The following is a 19,496-nucleotide window of genomic DNA, read 5'->3' as shown; positions in this document are numbered from 1 at the left end:
CCCACAACCCAGGCATGTGCCCTTGACCGGAATCGAACCAGGGACCCTTCAGTCCGTAGGCTGATGCTCTATCCACTGACCCAAACTGGTTAGGGCTTGTCAGGTATTTTAAAGGCAAACAGAGCAAGCCAAAACCAAAAGAAATGCTTGTTTAGTCTGTAGTGTTAAAAAATACTTATTGCTCTGAAGAAATAAGAAACTTTTATTAGACCTAGAAATCTGTCACAATTTAGCTTGGTAATGTAGTAAATTCACTGCTTAGAATTGTTTTCTCTTACTAGATTTTATAAAAGAGTATCACTTGTACCATTTTGGGAGATTTGGCAGATTTCATGAACTACCTTGGTAACTGATGTGGCAGTTTTATACCAGCTAATGTGACTATCTGTTGGGTCAATTAAATTCTTGTTTTTCATCTTTCCAATTAAAAGGTCATTGCAAAATGATAATTGTAAAAATTCAGATAACACAGAAATACGTCAAATAAGGCAAAGTCCCTGTAGTCCAATCCCTGTGACTTAGGTTCTTTGAGAGTTCTTCTGTATCTGATAACATGTTAGTAATAATGATAATACATATTTTATTTTGAGAAGTTACTCCCAGATAAAATGTGCCTGTCATTTGGGGCCATCACTTTACAGCCCCTGTCCAGTCTTCAGTCTCTTTCAGATGCCTAGTGTTGGATACTGTGGATAAACCATAATTAATTGCCCTATTCTTGATGGGCATTTAGTTTTTATATTTTATTTTTGTAGTGTTTCAGTAAATATCTTTCATATGCATTTTTAGATCTTTTGATTGATTTTGTAGGAAAAGTTCCTAGAAATAGAATAAGGAGGTCAAGAGAATATGCATATTTAAAATTTTAATAGAGATTACCAAATTGCCCTCCAAAGGTTTCACCTTTACATTCTTACCAGCCATTTATGGAACTGTTTATGTTCCCAACATCATATGTTATCATCTTTTAAATCTTTGTCAGTGTGATAGCTAAAAAGTTATTACAGTTTGTTTCTTTGCCTTAATTTGATTCTTTAGTGTGGTTGAGTGTCTGTTGTTTATGGTTCTTTTATGAATTGGCCTATTATGGTCTTGGATCTTTTGAAATTAGGTTGGATTTTTTTTCTTAAGATTTTAAGGACTTCTTGTATATTATAAATACGTAATAGTGTTTAATCATCTGTTTTGTAGGCCCTCCCCTCCCCATGTTTTGATGTTATCTCTAGTGGTATAATTTGGTTATGCAGAAGTTTTAAATGTTTATGTAGTTAAATTAGAATTTCTTCTTTTGATTTCTTTCTTTCTTAAAGGCTTAGAAAGTCTTTTTCCACTTCAAAATTATAAATTATCTGTCTATATTTTTACTTTTGTTTTCATTTTTATATTTTATTATCATTTAAACCATCAGGAATTTCCTTTGGCATAGTGAGTGGGGATTTGACTTAAAAATTTTTTCTATTTAGCGTTATAGTTGTTTCAACACTAATGAATAACCAGTGAATGATTATAAAGCAGTTATAAATCTGTTTTACAAATTGCATCCTGATTGGTGGTCACCTGAGCAGGTGTACCACTTGAGTAAGGACTGGTGCTTTTTCCCATAGGATTCCGGCTGGCTGACAATCTTGTTTCTCTTTAACTGGGGCCTCTACTGCTCTATAGTGTTCAACCCCATGCTCACTCATGGAAGCAAGACTTCACAGGGATTGTGTTGCCACAGCTTATGAAAACCAAGGACTTATATAATACTCTTTGTACTGTTTCTTAGTTTTTTGTGGGTTTCTTGTTTGTTTGTTTTACCATGAAGGAAATGGTCTTATTTTCCACTCACAGGACTGTTATTGGGTTAGGTACTTGAGTTTGCATGAAATGGATAAACATGGCTGTTACTTGCTTCATGTTTTTTGTTGAGTTTTTTTGTAGTTTTATCAACTTATGTCCTGTGACTATTGTTCTGTTTCTGATCTCCAGTATTTTAACAAAACTGCAGATTATGAGGAGGTGATATACCCCAATAGCCCCCTTCAGACCCAGATTCCCTTGGGTTTAACAGTTAATATATTCACTAGGTGTATATATTTATGATCTCTTTCATTGAGGATCAGGTATCTGAAGTTAGGATGCAGAAAAGAGCTTTAAGTGTCTAAACTTCCTGAGTTTGTATTCCAAATGTTATGTGTTCTATGTTAAATGCTACATATGGCTTCCCCTCTCACCCCCCAGAAGTGTAAGAATTGACACTTATAGGACATCTATCATGCTTATGTGACCTCGGGGCAAGAGTCTTAATGCTGCAGGGCAGAGGTTGTCTCCCCAGCCAGATGGCTCTGCAACATAAATATTTAATAACAAAATAGAAATAATTTACACGCTGGAGTGAACCACTCCTTAATTCCTTAGCTCCAACAGCTTTTAATTAGTTGTTTGTATTAAATGCATCCGTGTTGATCAGGATTTTTTCTTTGAATTTTTATTTCTGACACTCTCCTGCTGGAGCCAGTCATCTCCATGATTCATCTTCTCCTAATCACCCTCCTAACCTGGTTATGAATCACTTACTATCGAGCCTCTCTTAACTTTATCTGAACTTGATATTTACCTCATGATAGTTTTTCCTTCAGCACTTCTTTCACGTAAAGCAGTCTGAAATTAAGTTCCATACACTAGCATTTCATTACAAGGGCTGGCGAATTTAAAATGTGGGTGTGTTATCTTCATTCTGATCGTGAAGAAAATGGGTAGTTTCAGAAATCATGCTCAGCTTTTCTCTAGAGTTGGATGGCAGCTGATGCTTCCTCCTGACCTGTTCTTTCCTGCACCTTAGATGTGAGGTGATTCCTTATTGTTTTACTTGGAAAAGCTAAAAAATATTAGACAATATCAACAGTTTATTGTATATCTGGTGTGAATCAAATGGACCAACCAGTATCCAAGAATATTTTTAACTTGGCTAACTGACTGTATTTCTTCCCCTACTACACGGAAGTCGAACTTAACCCTTCTGATGTTAAAGATTGTTCAGAGACTGGATGGCTATGGCCATTGTGCTTTAGGATGTTTCACTGTAAGATGGGGAGTTATCTACCTCATAGGGTAGTGGTGAGTTTTAAAGAAGTTAACTTTGGTAAAGTCTCTAGCACAGTGCTTGGCACATAGTAGGGTGTGTTAATTTCTTTCCCTTCCCTGCAGGCCATTCACCTGCTCTTCCCTCTACGATTTTCCATAACACAGTTTTTACTTGGAACCAGCCTTCTGCCAAGAGTCTCAGTTTGGTTGTGTACTCCTACAACTCCTATTTTTGGCTTGACTTCCCTCTCCAGCTCCCAGTGGTCCAGCCACACAGTCGCCTATTGTACCAGCTGGTTGATGTAAGTCTATCCATCCTCAGAGGAACCTGGTTACTTACCAGTAAGCTGTGTTTCTCTGAAAATGTAGCATCCTTGATAATTAATGTATGTTCTTCTTTATCATTGATGATGAATCATTTTTGATAACTTCCTTGTGTGATTCTCAAGTTGGAACTAGAATTAGAGAGTTCAGTTTGTTGACATAGGTGGTCTCCTAGTGAGCTCCTGAGTCTAGGACACATGACTCTTGATCAGGTAAAATGCTGTGGAGATTCATGAGGTCAAAATCCTCTGACAACTCTGAGTGATAGGAGGCTTAAGTATATAGCTGTCAAGGATGATACATTTTCAAAGAAAAATAGTTACTGATAAGTAAGTGGGATTTTTGAGTAATTTTCCTATAAGTCAATAAATAAGAATTCCCAAACTTGTTTTTTTTTATTAACAAATGCTTTTGCATTTGAATATTATTTCATAAATGAAAGGAATATGGATATTAGTTAAGGTTGATAGTTAAAGAATGGGTTAGGTTTCTGGAGATACTATGTAGATAATGAGGTGGTATAGACCTTTAGTTTTCTAAACAGATAGTCTCTTATCTTTAAAGAGAAACTTGAAATTGAAATCTCCATTAGGAAGAATCAGTAAGTGCATTCCAGAAACATTTTTTGAGTGCTTACTCTTTTTTGAGACACTGTGCTGAGTATTGTTGTGAGACAGAGGGGTAAAGCCACACTCTGCCTTCCCTGCTCTGCCCTCAGAGAGCTCGGCGACTCTCTTATGATTTGTATTGAGATGATGGCTCATGGGAGTATGACAGGTGTGGGTGGAGGTAGTACTGAGTACTTACCCTTTGCTGTCTTATTTCTGTGCTTTTGTCAGTTCTTTCTGTTCATGGGAAAACTTAGCCGACCTCGTTTAGTAGACCCAGAGCATTTTCAACATGGCCAGAGCAAATAGATCAAGCAGAGCCAACGAACGTCACTCCCACTTAGTAGTTGAATAGAATATTCGGCTGTCTAACCTTAAGTGTGACCTTGGATTTAGATGTGAAAGCCGGCAAATAAGTCAGAGTTGGAGAGGCAACCGCTCCCCCTTATCATCCCCCCCCCCCCCCAATTCGCCAGGCTTTACAGGGTGCTAATCTTCAGAATTACCTCTGCCAAGTGTAGAATAAAAATAAAAAACTGTAATTGTTTTGCAAGCAATAAAGATTATTCTGTACTTAAATTCATTGGACAGTGTATAATACTTGCCCCAAAGTTACTGGCTTAGGCAGTCCTACTTAGGAAGGAAGGGAGACTTGGTAGTGATAGGAATAAGAGGAGGGTGCTGGGGAGGAGAGGCAGTGTAGCACCCACTGCACGCTGTAACAGTGATGAAGCTCTTGGGTGCTGGAATCTTTCATCCTAGTTTGGTAATTTACTGACTTTCTGACTAAGCCAGTTTTTTAACGTCTCTGAACCTCAGTGTCCTCATTTGTGAAGTTGTGAAGGTAAAGGCCAAGATGAAAGTGGTTAAGATAATGTCTATAAAGCACTTAGCACAGTGCCTGCAACATAGTACGTGCTCAATAAATGTTGACTATTGTTATTATTGGATTATTGGACGGATGGATGAAGAATTGTATCAGAGGCTAAAGAGTGGAACAGGAAAGAATTGTGGGTTTTGGAGTACTAGTAAACTGTTCACACCTTATTTATTTGAGCTATGAGCTTTCTAGTATTATTATCTTTATCTTTGCCCTTTTGGAAAGCAAATTCATGGTTTAATCACAGTTACAGTTCTTCCTGGGGCCTTTCAGTCCGAGGCTGACACTCTGTCCACTAAGGCATGCTCTATTTTCCATTGATTATCGATTATGAATGTGTGTCCAGAGTGTTTTTGAGAAGGCTCTGGAGACCTGATAATTGGGTAAAGAAGGTACTCTAAGAAGAGTTAGATTTCTTAGGATGGAAAGTGCTGTGGTTGGGCACAGATTATTATCACATTTCATAGAATTAAAGATGCAAACTTTTTAACATTTTAACATCTGAAATCATGCACTTTAGAAATGCTGTGATAAGAAAGCATTATGTTATAGTTTAACTGGGGCATTATTTTCTTAGTGATACAGAGGATACTAAAATAGATGTCATCATGGATTGGATGAAATACCAATTTCTGGGAATATAGGCACTTAACTGTTATAGATATTTGGTATCATGGCAATATGTGCAGGGGCTCCAGAGTCAGACTTTCTGGGTTTAAATTCTGGCCCTATCTATGTGACTTTGAGCCAGTTATTTATCCTTTCTTTACCTTCCTTTTCTCACCTGTAAAATGAAGATTAAGGACAATCCCCATCTTACAATATTGTAATGAGGACTAAATATGATCAGACGTGTGTAATATAGCGCCTAGCACATACTAAGTTAGTAACATAGCTATTATTATTAATAGTTTAGAGACTACTAAACTCTACTTTGCAGAGTTGATACGAATCCATTTAGTTGTGATTGAAATGCAGATCTAGTACCCTTTAATGTTTGTGTATCAACTGATAATTCAGCAAATGACACCTGGGCTTTTAAAAAGGGAAGATAAAGATAAGCGGTTAACAAGTTTCCATATTCTTATTAAGTAAGATTTCAGTGGCATATTTGGTATCTATATTATTATTCCATGTGGTTGAGGTGTGGAAGAAATTTTGAGCAGTTAGTAGAAAGCTAATATAAATACAATTTTTGATCGGTAAGTATGGGAAGGGGTGGAGGGCTTTAAAAACTTGTAAAAGGCGAAGCTTTTTTCCCCTCCACCCTAAGTAAAAGAGAAGGAGATAATCCTTCTTGGTTTTTATGAACTTTACTGTCTTAAGTAAAGACAGTAACTTAAAAATTTTAAAATTTCCTTTTAAAATTATGTAAAATGGTAGCATCCCTTTATAATGTGATTGATACAGCTGCAGATTGTCTTATTCTCATGAGTCATTTTATTTTTTCTGTTCTAGTGTTCGGTGACCAGTGACTTGGATTTTCCAACACAAGTCATCCCATTAAAGACTCTGAATGCAGTTGCCTCAGTACCCATAATGTACTCTTGGTCTCCTCTACAGCAGAATTTCATGGTATGTAAATAAATGTATCTTCTGCTAATTTATAATCACTATTTCAAATAAATAGCATAGATGATTTTCTCATCAAGGTGAGTCAAGATAATATGAGTAAAAATGCTATGAAAATGGCAGCACTCAGAGTGATGTTTTTTAACTGATACTTTGCAATGTTGCTCTTTTCCTGCTCCTTTCTAGTTAAAATATTCTTCAGAGGAAAAGTGTTAAGCAAAAACAATACCTGGGATTCAAAGATGAAGTCTATAGTTCTTAGTTTGAAGAGGTCAGTCTGACTATGAGGTTTTGTTAATTGAGAACTTATTTAAAACAATTTTAGGCAGCATGTTATTAAATGATAATGTACACTATGGAATAGTCTCACAGCTTATAAAAACACAATCACGTTTCCACAGATAACATTGGCCCAGTAGCATTTGTATTGAAATGCTAGCACAGTCAAACTTCAGTTCCCGAATGTCTCCCATCTCAAACAATTCAGTTCTCGACCAAGTTGTTCACCGAAAAATGTCTTGGTTTTGTTGGTTCTCTACCTGACAAGCCTTTCATGCTGATACATCAGCATGACAAAAAGCATCTCTCAGGCCACAAAGCCTCGCATTGTTAACATCTCAGGAAATTGTGCTGTGAATATTTTTTGTTTATGTGTGTTATTTCTTTTGTTGCTGGTGAAATGTACTATTAACACAATTTTAAAACATAAGGAGCCTGGCCCGTGGCGCTTCGTGGTTGAGTGTCAACCCATTACCAGGAGGTCACTGGTTCAATTCCTGATCAGGGCACATGCATGGGTGTGGGCTTAATCCCAGGTAGGGAGTGTGCAGGAGGCAAATGGTTGATGTTTGTCTCTCATTGATGCTTCTATCTTTCTCTCTCTCAAAATTAATAAACACACACACACACACACACACACACACATGTGTTTAGAATGTTTTTTTTTTAATCTTTATTGTTGAGATTATTATAGATGTTCCTCTTCCCCTCCCCTCCAAAGTCCCCTCCACCCAGTTCCCACCCCACCCCTATGGTCTGTGTCCACAGGTATTGCATATGAGATCCTTGGTTAATCTCTTCCCACCAGCCCCCTCTCGTCCCCCCCATCCCCCCAAATTCGTCAGCTTGTTCCATGTTTCCATGCGTCATTCTATTTTATTCATCAGTGTATTCTGTTTATCAGATTTCTTATTTATTTTGATTTTTAGATTCAATTATTGATAGACATGTATTTATTGCCATTTTATTGTTCATATTTTTTTTGTTGTTCTTCCTTTTCTTGAAGAATACCCTTCAACATTTCATGTACTACTGGTTTGGTGCTGATGAACTCCTTTAGCTTTTTCTTATCTGTGAAGCTCTTTATCTGACCTTCAATTCTAAATGATAGCTTTGCTGGGCAGAGTAATCTTGGTTGTAAGTCCTTGCTATTCATCACTTTGAGTATTTCTTACCACTCCCTTCTGGCCTGCAAAGTTTCTGTTGAGAAATCAGCTGACAGTCATATGGGCTTTCCCTTGTAGGTAACTGCTTTTCTCTTGCTGCTTTTAAGATTCTCTCTTTGTCTTTCACCCTTGGCATTTTAACTATGATGTATCTTGGTGTGGTCCTTTTTGGGTTCCTCTTGTTTAGTACTCTCTGTGTTTCCTGGACTTGTAAGTCTATTTCTTTCACCAGGTAGGGGAAGTTTTCTGTCATTATTTCTTCAAATAGGTTTTCAATATCTTGCTTTTTCTCTTCTTCTGACATCCCTCCCATAATGCAAATGTTAGTATGCTTGAAGTTGTCCCAGAGGTTCCTTACACTACTATCTTCATATTTTTGGATTCTTTTTGCTTTTTTTTTTTATTAAAAATATATTTTTATTGATTTCAGAGAGGAAGGGAGGAGAGAGAGATAGAAACATCAATGATGAGAGAGAATCATTGATCGGAGGCCAGGCCCACAACCCAGGCATGTACCTTTGGCCGGAATCAAACCTGGGACCCTTCAGTCCGCAGGCCGACACTCTATCTTTCCACTGTGCCAAACCGGCCAGGGCGCTTTTTGCTTCTCTGATTGGTCTTTTTTGCCTCCTCATATTCCAAATCGTTGATTTGTTTTTCAGAATCATCTAACGTTGAATCCCTGTAAATTATTCTTTTAAAAAATATATTTTTATTGATTTCAGAGAGGAAGGGAGAGGGAGAGAGAGAGAAACATTAATGATGAGAGAGAACCATTGATCGGCTGTTTCCTGCACTCTCCCTACAGGGGATCGAGCCCGAAACCCGGGCATGTGCCCTTGACCAGAATTGAACCCAGGACCCTTCAGTCCGCAGGCCAACGCTCTATCCACTGAACCAAACCAGCTAGGGCTGTAAATTATTCTTTATTTCAGTTAGTGTATGCTTAATTTCTGACTGGTCCTTTTTCATGTCTTTGAAATTCTCCCTAAGATCCTTGAAAGTCTTACTAAGTCCCTTAATGCTCTCATTAATTCCCTTGATGCTCTCCTTAAGATCCTTAAGTAACCTTATAGCCATTGTGTTGAACTCCATATCCAGTAGTTTGCCTGCTTCCATTCCTTTCATTTGTGACATGTTTCTTTGTCTCCTCATTTTGGCTGTTTCCCTGTGTTTGTTTCAATGTATTAGGTAGAGCTTTTAAATCTCCTGGAATTGGTAGAGTGGCCTTTTGTAGTAGGTGTCTTGTAGGGCCCCGTGGCTTAGTCTCCCCAATTACCTGAGCTGGGCCCTCTAGGTGTGCACCCCCTTGTGTGGGCTATGTGCACAGTCTTGTTGTAGTTGAGCCTTGACTGCTGTTGGTATCACTGGGAGGAATTGACCTCCAGGCCAACTGGCTGTGAGGACCTGTGTCTATAGTGGAAGAACAGCAGTGCAGGAAACACCCCTATGGAGCAGGACTTGTTTCAGTGGGGCTTTGGTGCTTGCTGAATCTGGCCCTTGAGTGTGTTGTTTGTGGATATGTAGAGTTGTAATCTGGTATGGTCTCAAGTTGTCCACCAGGTGCACTGACTCTGGGGCCTCCTGGGAGGTGCAAAATCAGCCACTGCCTGGGGCCACCCGGCAGGAGCTACAGAGAGATCTGTAGATGGCTGCTACTTGTATTGGGCTTGGAAGTGCCCAGGCGAGGCCAGCTGGTGAAGGAAGGCAGGCTGGTGCGAGTGCCGGGTCTTGGACCTTTTATTGATACATTTGGGGCACACTGGCTCCAGCTATTGCTTGTTTAAGAGATTTTAGCAAAGTCTGAAGCCTGAGCCAGTTCAGGCCATTCATATGGAAGAGCCACTGCAAATAGTAGGGCTGCAAATTGGATGGGTGGGGTCTCAGGGAATCTCCAGGGCAGAATGAACAGTGTGGGCCATGCTGATGGAAACTCATATATGGCTGCCAGTCAGCTCTGTGATTGGGGAGGTCCCAGCACAGGAACAATGATCCCTGTGAGCACCCTTGTTTGGGAGAAAGCCCCCCACCCCCTGAGTTTCTCCTTGATGCCAGACAGTCTACAATCCCCAGCTGGTTTTTGTCACCTGAAGTTATGGGGGTCTTCTCTTCCCAGCTCTGGAACTCTGGGCTGGGGGTCTGCTATGGGGCTGGGACCCCTTGCTCCTCACAGTGGGCCTCTGCAGCCGAGGTATCCCTCCCGATTAAAAAAATGGCACACCTGGGTGTTGGACCTGTTTTGCACTTCCGCCCCTCCTACCAGTTTTAATGTGCTTTCTTCTTTACTTCTCTAGTTGTAGGACTTCCATTCAGTCAGATTTCAGGTGGTTCTGAATGATGGTTCTGTATTTTAGTTATAATTTTGATGTGGTTGTGGGAGGCAGCGAGTACAGGTGTTTACCTATGCTGCCATCTTGGTTCCAATCAATAAAACCATATTAAAAAAAAAAATAAGACATAGCTTGGCTGGCGTAGCTCAGAGGTTGAGCATTGACCTATGAGCCAGGAGGTGGCAGTTCAATTCCCGGTCAGGGCATATGCCTGGTTTGCAGGCTTGATCCCCAGAATGGGTGTGTAGGAAGCAGCCAGGCCGCCAATCAATGATTCTTTCTCATCATTGATGTTTCTGTCCCTTCCTCTCTAAAATCAATAGAAACATATTAAACACATGACGAGGCCATCAAGAGTGCTAAAGTTGCTAAGGGTATGAAAGAAACAATGATCATAGGCAATTGAAGACGCAGAAAAGCTGTAGTTGATTTGGATAAACAAAAGCCAGTTAGCTGGAGATAGCATTTCAGTGACAGCATTTCGGAGGCAGTGATATGTGAATAAGCGAAGGTGCTGCTTGCTGACTTCCTGAAAGATACCTCTGGAACTAGTGCTGAAAGTGATTTGTTTAGGGAGTGGATTGATAAATTTAAGAAAAGAAGTGTTTGCTTATAGAGTAAACAGTACATTAGATATGTTCTGTATATAAGAAATGTTAAAACGGAATCATTTGGGGGTCTGGAACGAATTAATTCAATTTACAGGATTTCTAATGGGGAAAAAAAAGATTTAGTTCTTGAACAAATCGCTTCTTGAACAGCCTTCCAGTATGAATTAAGTTCAATAACAGGTTCCACTGTATTTCTGGTAGAAGCAGGATGAAGGGAGATGGCACAAAAGAGAAATTTTGAGTGTGCATTCTTGACTTGTGTCATTCAATAAAAATACATAATTTTATTAACTTGATATATAAAGTAATATAGTTTTATTATTTGATATATAAAATAGTAAGGGCAATAAAATTTGATGGAAGTCGTTGGTGAGCCTAGTTTAGAGAATTGCTTATATTTCCAATGTTTTTAATAACTTAAAGATTTCATAGTGGAGGGTTAAAGGCAAACTTCATATACTCTTCTACAATTGCATAAATTTGTGTGATTAAGGCTTGATTCAAAAACATTTACTTTGAGAATCATATCACAAGAGGGAAGTTTCATATTTTCATACACTGAAATTCTGAAAGAACACTGTTTAAAGTTGCCAATATATACTATTTATTTATCATACATGTGTTTTGCTGAATACTGACCAAAGTAGATTAGGCAGGCTATCTTTATTATGCTAGGGTATGTTTTGGGAACAAGACTGTGTAGATATAATTGAGAAGACAAAAGAGCCATTGTCACTTAATTTTTGCTTGCATCCAAAAAAATGAATCCACCTAGTTTAAATGGGATTAGTGCAAGTGAGATGCAATGAAAACTGGACTCTGTAGTTGTACACAAACTTGATCTGAATAGATCAGTACATTAAAATTAAAATTTTCATTTTGCCTCCCATATGCATAGTTTCTACCAATTTCCCTTTTCTCTAAGGTATGAAGTCTGCAGTTGTCCTAAGTTTGTTATCAAGGGTTTATTGGAAAATTTTCCCTTTCTTTGTATTTCCTGACCATTACTGTGTCTCATGGCGTATTGATCATGATCCCAGCCTAAGGCACCTTACACTTTATATAGCTGCCATGACCTCCTGTCAGCCTGTCCTTTCAGTTTATCAGAATTATCTTTCTAAAATTTTGTTATCAGCATCCTGTTCAAAGGCCTAAGACTTAGACCTGTCCTCACTTTAGTGTCCTTAAATATGGACTTCAGAACCCTCTAGTCTTTATCTATAATTACTGTCTTTTTTATTCTTCATTGAAAATTCTCTTTCTCCCGATTGTCAGCTTTTGTGCTTTGTATTCTTAAGTGTATTACATTATCTCTTAGCTTTCCTTTGATTGCTAAGCTAGCACCCTCTTCTTCTCTGTTGTCTTTCAAACCTTGGTATAAACCCATCTTGTCATCTTCATTAGCATTATCAATTTTGATATGCATCCTCAGCATTGAAATATTTTTTATTGTAGAATGTTTTTATTTTATGTAAATGAGTAAATCCTTTTGGCATAACTTTAATGGATATATACCAATACTCTATTATACATCCCTAGAATTTTACATTGAATGCCTCCCAATAACGAGACCAAATGAAATTTAGAAACCCTTATGTTAGTTTTTTTTAAGGTATGGTTATTTATAGTTCATTTTGATAAACCGTATTTCATCAATTCCACTTTATTGTCAGATATAGGAATATATACATAAAATAATGGGAAATTTTAATGTTTGATGACATGTTAGAGTAGGTAAATACAGTATTTTTCCTTAAATTTGTTTCTCTGTTACGCTTATTTGTAAGAGGGATCTTTTATTTATAGTTTTTAGAGTTTGCTATCTATTATTTTAGGTCTGGAGAACTGGGTAAAGACATCTGCTTATGAAAAAAATTGCTGTATTTTAGTTATTACATTATTTTAAAAATTTTGGTACTTAGGATAAAGCTGCTTTTAAATTTATTATTTTTTAAACTTTTTAGGTAGAAGATGAAACTGTTTTACATAACATTCCTTATATGGGGGATGAAGTTTTAGACCAGGATGGGACTTTCATTGAAGAATTAATAAAAAATTATGATGGAAAAGTACACGGGGATAGAGGTGAGCCATGGGTTTATTCTCTTGGAAAAGGGGGCTAAAGAACTAAGAGATTCTTTGATTTATTTTTTTCAGCATAGATATAAAAAAGATTTTTAAATATTAAGTTTTATGCTGGATTGGCCTGGCTCACAAGCCTAAAATTTTTAGAGTTTTCCTTAATTTCCTTAATTTTAAATTGAAGGACCATGTTTGCCATATGAAAATTATGCATAGTTGATTATAACAAATTATGTTAACGTGTAAATTAAATAGAATTATTTGAATATATATATATATTTTAAGATTCTTTACCAGTAAAATTAATTAGAACTAGGGCTCTGCTTATGTGACATGGGCTCCAAAAAGCTCTACACTCTAAAATACCTTCCCACCAGGCTGCTGCAGTATCTGAAATTCTATCATTAGAATCATGGCTTTGGTGTTTTGTGTCCAGCAAACTGCTAATTTGTCTGGCAGGATGGTGATAGGTGTAACATCGTCAGTTGTTCTCATTATTAGTGGAATGCAAGGTCTCTCGGTACATTGCTTTGGAGGAGGCCAAGGCCACAATTAGTTTCTAGAGAATTAGTTACAGTAGAGACCCTGGAAACTTTTGGGGGATGGATGATTAAAGAGAAAATTACAGGTGTTGAAGGTAAACTCTCTTCCTAACTTTGCCTTAGGTGAGTCCTGAAAACGATCTCCCCCCTCATTTAATAATGTTATAATGCTGATTGGCGGGCTCTGACTATTCCAAATCAGAAAAGGCATATGTAAACTTTTGTCATTACCACTCTTCTCTGTATATTTCTGATATTTGACTTGCTGAATTTCAGAATGTGGGTTTATAAATGATGAAATTTTTGTGGAGTTGGTGAATGCTCTTGGCCAGTACAATGATGATGATGATGACGATGATGGAGATGATCCTGATGAAGGAGAAGAAAAACAGAAAGATCTGGAAGAGAACAGAGATGGTATGTCTGTTAGGATTGTGTGTAGCCATTACAGCATCTTTCAAAAACAATAGAGTACAAGTAGATTGTCATTCCTTTTTTTGTTGTTAAAAATTACATCGATAGCAGTATAATCAAAATTAGAATGTTATTTGTAACATTTCATTCTGTACTTGAGTGTCTTTATTTCCTTTGGCTAACATAAATATTTATTTGGTTTTGCGTTTCACTGGGCAGTCATAATCATCATCAGATAACATGCTGATCTCTTCTTTGTACAAGTAGTGATCACTTTATATGCACTAGCTCATTGGATCCTCATAATGCTCCACAGGTGGATCTGTCTCATAGTGGAGGAGTTAGGAGGTTTAATGCTGTGAAGTAACTTATTAAGTTCACACTCTAGGGAAAAACAATTCAGATACCATAAACGGTAACCAGCTGTGAGGACTTCATACCTGAGAAACAGAGGTCCAGTCAGAGCCAGGAGTTGTTGGAGACTTGGCAAAGCTCATTATTTAAGATAACATAGAAGGATTTGGGGGAAAACTTCAGTTTCAAAGAAGCATAAACTTTTTATAACGGACACCTTAGTGATCATCTAGTTCAGTGCCTTCATTTACAGATGAGGAAACAGACCCAAGTGGGTCTGTGACCAACCAAGGTCACAAAACCAGTTAGTAGTAGAGCTGCTTACCATTTTTCTGCCCACTTTTTTCTGCCTCCCAATTTGCTTAAAACTTTCCATATTGGATTTTGAAGTTGTTTTTTGTCGGACTTAACTGTCATGCCATAGATACATGTAAAATATATTGGAAGTAAGTGAAACACAAAGTTGATAATTTCTTAGAAGATGATCTTTTTTACATATAGTTGTGTGGAAAAAAATGAAAGTTTGAAAACTTGTTTACTTTCATTCTTTTTGCCCTTTCATATTTCCTTGTTCAGATAAAGAAAGCCGCCCACCTCGGAAATTTCCTTCTGACAAAATTTTTGAAGCCATTTCCTCAATGTTTCCAGATAAGGGCACAGCAGAAGAACTAAAGGAAAAGTAAGATTTGTTCTTGTGAGGCAGTCTTGTATGGGATATCGCTCACCATTTGGTTTATTGGAAATGGAACTAATGTAATGTAGCTGATGAGCCACTTGCTTCATTTGTCACGTCTGCCAAGACACTTGAAGTGAAGCATAAACCTGTGGAGCTCTGCCTTAAAAACCTTTTAGAACAAACACACATAATACGCAATAGTACATGTAGAGGAAAATTTTTCTGGACACTTGTAGAAATTTTAGTGCAGTTGATGTTTAATATAAGAACATTTTTCATGAATTTGATTTTTGATATGTCTTGCATAATGTGTAATTGGCTCATCACAGATGGTTATAGATGTGTCTTTTGTGCTTCAGGCAAGATAGAAATAATACATGGAATCTGTTTAGAAACTTTATTTTTAGAAGAAAAAACCCACAAAAAAACCCTTTATTTTTAAAATTGTAACTTTTGTTTTCCATTAACTTACATTTCTCTTGGTTCATGTCAGGTATAAAGAACTCACTGAGCAGCAGCTCCCAGGGGCACTGCCTCCAGAATGTACCCCGAACATAGATGGACCAAATGCTAAATCTGTTCAGAGGGAGCAGAGCCTGCATTCATTTCACACACTCTTCTGTAGGCGATGTTTCAAGTATGACTGCTTCCTACACCGTAAGTGCAGCTATTGTATGTTTTCATTTTCGATCTTCGCTGTGGAATTATGTTTTAGAGCAACTTGGAAATTGTTTTCATTGATTACAACTAGAGTTTATCATTTAATCTTGCAGTTCAGATTGAAAAATGCTAGAATCAGTGTCTTACTATTTTTAATTTGTTGCTTGAGGGTTGCTCCAAAGTCTTTTCATGAGTTTGATTTGTATTGCTATCTCCTACCTGGGATATAGGTCAGTGATTTTTCCATAAATTCTAATGGAGCAGTTGTTTCATAATAAACTATTACTTTGAACTAGCTGATAGCCCAGGGCAACACTGCAATATTGATATTAGCCAATTTCTTCAATAAAATTTGTTCAAGGTGCTTATAGATGTTATCATCTATCTAGCTATCTAGTGTTAAATTTTTTCTTTTTACAAATACCCGCATTTGAACATAGGTAAAACATAAAATAGTCTTAATGAAATTGAAGTATGGCACACATAATATTTTCTTATATTGCTGGGGAATGAGGTTTCGTGGCAAATTGTCCAGGTAACTGGAATTTATTTCTTTAAGCACGGTTTAAAAACTACCAGCTGCTTTTTGAGGAACATATTTCAAAAATATATTTCATACCTCCCAGTTTCCTATGCAGAGTTTACTTGATATAGAGGTTAGTTTTTCCCATATCACATTTTAGTGTGATGTTGGTGACATGGTAACACGGTAGGGGCTCTGCACCAATCTCCCCTGCACTAAATGGCTCCAAGGTGCTTTGTCTTTTTCAGTTTGAACCCACCTTTCACAGAATTTTCCCCTCATTTTCCAGTCATATGTTTCAATGTGAGTTAGCCTGCCCAAGCCATTAGCTCTTACCTCCTGTTGAGTTTTGCTCTGTCTGTGCACTTCTATCTGCATAGCTCGTGATTTGTGGTGTGATGTGCATCTTAGTCTTGGAAACAGTAATTTCTGTGTGTGAAGTGGTTTAGTTATCTTAAGGTAGAAAAACTTAACATTGGTTTTTAGAATTATCATTATGTCTCCCATCTCCTTGCTGTTATCCACACTCCTGTCTAGTTTAAATTGATTTGGTAGTTTTAATAATCAATAGCTGTTGGACAGTTATCAAATACATATCTTATTTGGGTTTCACATAGCCCTTGAAAAGTTGTTTTGAAAAGCATTCCCCTTTATACATGGTCATTTTGTAAAATATGTCCAATTCTTATTAAGAATATTGTAGCCCTAGCTGGTTTTGCTCAGTGGATAGAGCATCAGGTTCTGGGTTCAGTTCCAGTCAAGGGCACATGCCTGGGTTGTAGGCTCAATCCCCAGTAGGGGGCATGCAGGAGGCAGCCAATCAATGATTCTCTCTCATCATTGATGTTCCTGTCTCTCCCTTCTCTGAAATCAATAAAAATATGTTTAAAAAAAAGAAAAAAGAAAAATATTGTAAATTGCTGCCCTGGCCGTTATGGCTCTGTGGTTAAAGTGTTGACCAGTGCACTGAAGGGTCTTGGGTTTGATTCCTGGTTAAGAGGGCACGTATCTGGATTGCAGGTTCAAACCCCAGCCCCAGTTTGAATAGGGGAGGCAACCATCGATATGTCTCTCTCACATAGATGTTTCGTTCTCTCTTTTCCTCTTCCTCCCTCCTTTCCACTCTCTAAAATCAATGGAGAAATATCCTCAGGTGAGGATTAACAACAACAAAAAATTGTGAATTGCATGTCTGCATGTGCTTATGGTGGACCAAAGTAGAACTTTTGATGGGATATTTTGATGTGCTGTCTATTGTCTGAATGGCCTACAGAGGAATGTTTTAAGCATAAAACAGTTGTATTAGTTTATCCTTTTTGGTATTATGTGAAAGTTCATTTGAATGTTCTTTTTGTAATGTATATTGATGTTTAAAGATTTTAAAAATGGATTCTTAGAGAGAGGAAGGGACAGGAGGAGAGACTAAAACATGCATATGCTCCCTATTGGGGATTGAGCCTCAAACTCGGGCATGTGCCCTGACCTGGAATCGAACCCCAAACCTCTTGGTGCATGGGATAGCACCCAACCAACTGTGAGCCACACCAGCCAGGGCTGAGATTTTAACATTTTAATTGGTTAGAATATCAAAGAAGGTATTTCAAGTTTATAATTGATGGCTGACTTTTTTTTTTTTTTTTTTTTAGTATTTTAGCTGTGTAATAGTTAAAAAACTTCAGACATACTTGAGTTCATATTTGCTGTGTAATTCTCAGTGACTAAACCTCCCTAAGTCTGTTTTCCTCGTCTGTGAAATGGGGATGAGGATCCTAATACCTGGGTATTTTGTGAGAATTAAATGAGATAATGCCCAAAGCTTCCTATTGTGTGCTTTTGAACACAGAATTCTGTTTGCTGCTGTCACTGCTTTCCCATGCTTGAATGTTGGCATTGTTGTTCTGTGAGGGACTTTTTAGTAAAAGTCTGATATCTGTCATATACACAAAAGAATTTATGTGATTCCATATGTAAGTATTTAGTAAGAATTCATTCTTAGTACCAAGCTCTAATCAGAACAGACAACAGCAGTATTTTGAGCAGAAGTTAATGTATAAAACTGATAATTTGTACTGATCTGATCATTTGTCACATGACAGCAAGCTGAAGAAGTGAGTATTTCAGGGAAGTGGTGTCTGATGTGAAGCTGTTCTCTTTGTCCATGCAGTGAGGAGTGTGTGTCTGGTCACACCTGCTGCCAAACAACTACTTGCACAAATTATTGCCTTTGTTCCTGTTTCCTGATTTGTAAAACTCCCTGGAAACAGGTGATCACTAATGTTTGTTCCAGTGCTGATCCTTGGATTCACCAGTTCTGTATTTGAGGCATCACTTACTTGTTGAAACAGTATAAGATTGTAAGGGCTACTCAGTATACAATGTGTCCCCAAAAAAGTATACACACTTGGAATGATTATAAAGTTAGTCTTTATTAACGTACAGTTAATTTTTTAAAACTTAAAAGAATCTACAGAAACGAATAGTTTTGTTGTTGTTGTTGTTATGCCTATTTTCAAACTGATGACCATTCTGGTCCAGGCACTGCTGATAATGCAAAGCAATGGAATCCTAAACCTCAACAATAATTTCTTCAGTATTTGTGTGCTCTCTGTTCGTTGACTGTTGCTGGTCTTGTACCATAAGCTTTTATCTTTTAAAATCTTGTGGCACTTTAAGATACATTTAAAAAAAATGATGTTTTTATTGATATTAGAGAGAGAGGAATGGAGAGGGGGAAAGAGATGGGCTGCCTCCTGCACGCCCTCTACAGGGGATTGAGCCCAGAACCCCAGGCATGTGCCCTGACCAGGAATTGAACTGGTGACTTCTTGTTGATGCTCAACCACTGAGCCACACCAGCCAGGCAGGATAAATTTTCTTTGTTCAAAGCTTGGTCTGGCTTCACCCATTATTTCAAATCAGTTATACCTGAAAAGGAGTTAAAACTAAGTGAGTTATCAACAGTTAAACTCTATATACATTTTTTTTGGGGGGGACACACACCCCCTATATTTTGGTTATTTTTTAGTGTTGCCAATTTAATCTCAAACACGGGTATAGAGAATAGCTGGAATTGTATGTAACTTTTACCTTTGCTTGAAAACCTTTCGATAGGTTTTAAAAAATATATGTTTATTGATTTCAGAGAGGAAGGGAGAGGGAGAGAGAGAGATAGAAACATTTATGATGAGAGAGAATTATTGATTGGCTGTCTCCTGCACGCCCCTTACTGGGGATCGAGCCCTCAACCCAGGCAATGTGCCTGACCTGGCATTGAACCATGACCTCCTGGCTCAAAGGTTGATGCTTAACCACTGAGCTTATATAATGGCTGGGCTTTAGATGAATTTTCATCAAGATTTCATAGGTTGCTTTCAACATTAAAACAAACAAAAATCCTTGAAATATCCAT

The 19,496-nt window shown here is 37.6% G+C and overlaps 1 protein-coding gene across 2 annotated transcripts in view; it reads left to right on the top strand.

Moving 5' to 3' along the window:
- The window catches only part of EZH2 (enhancer of zeste 2 polycomb repressive complex 2 subunit), a 57,898-nt gene that overhangs the window by 26,335 nt on the left and 12,067 nt on the right, over window positions 1-19,496 (top strand). For both annotated transcript variants that reach the window (XM_081102726.1, XM_081102727.1), the window contains exons 4-8: window positions 6,337-6,453; window positions 12,801-12,921; window positions 13,737-13,877; window positions 14,805-14,907; window positions 15,398-15,561. In XM_081102726.1, the coding sequence (XP_080958852.1) occupies window positions 6,337-6,453; window positions 12,801-12,921; window positions 13,737-13,877; window positions 14,805-14,907; window positions 15,398-15,561 (646 nt within the window). The remainder of the gene's footprint in view (window positions 1-6,336; window positions 6,454-12,800; window positions 12,922-13,736; window positions 13,878-14,804; window positions 14,908-15,397; window positions 15,562-19,496) is intronic.

The sequence above is a fragment of the Myotis nattereri genome (assembly GCF_964212035.1).
Source record: "Myotis nattereri genome assembly, chromosome: 11".
Classification (NCBI taxonomy): Eukaryota; Metazoa; Chordata; class Mammalia; order Chiroptera; family Vespertilionidae; genus Myotis; species Myotis nattereri.
The sequence above is the reverse complement of the archived record's forward strand: the minus strand, read 5'-3'. Positions and strand labels throughout refer to the sequence as shown.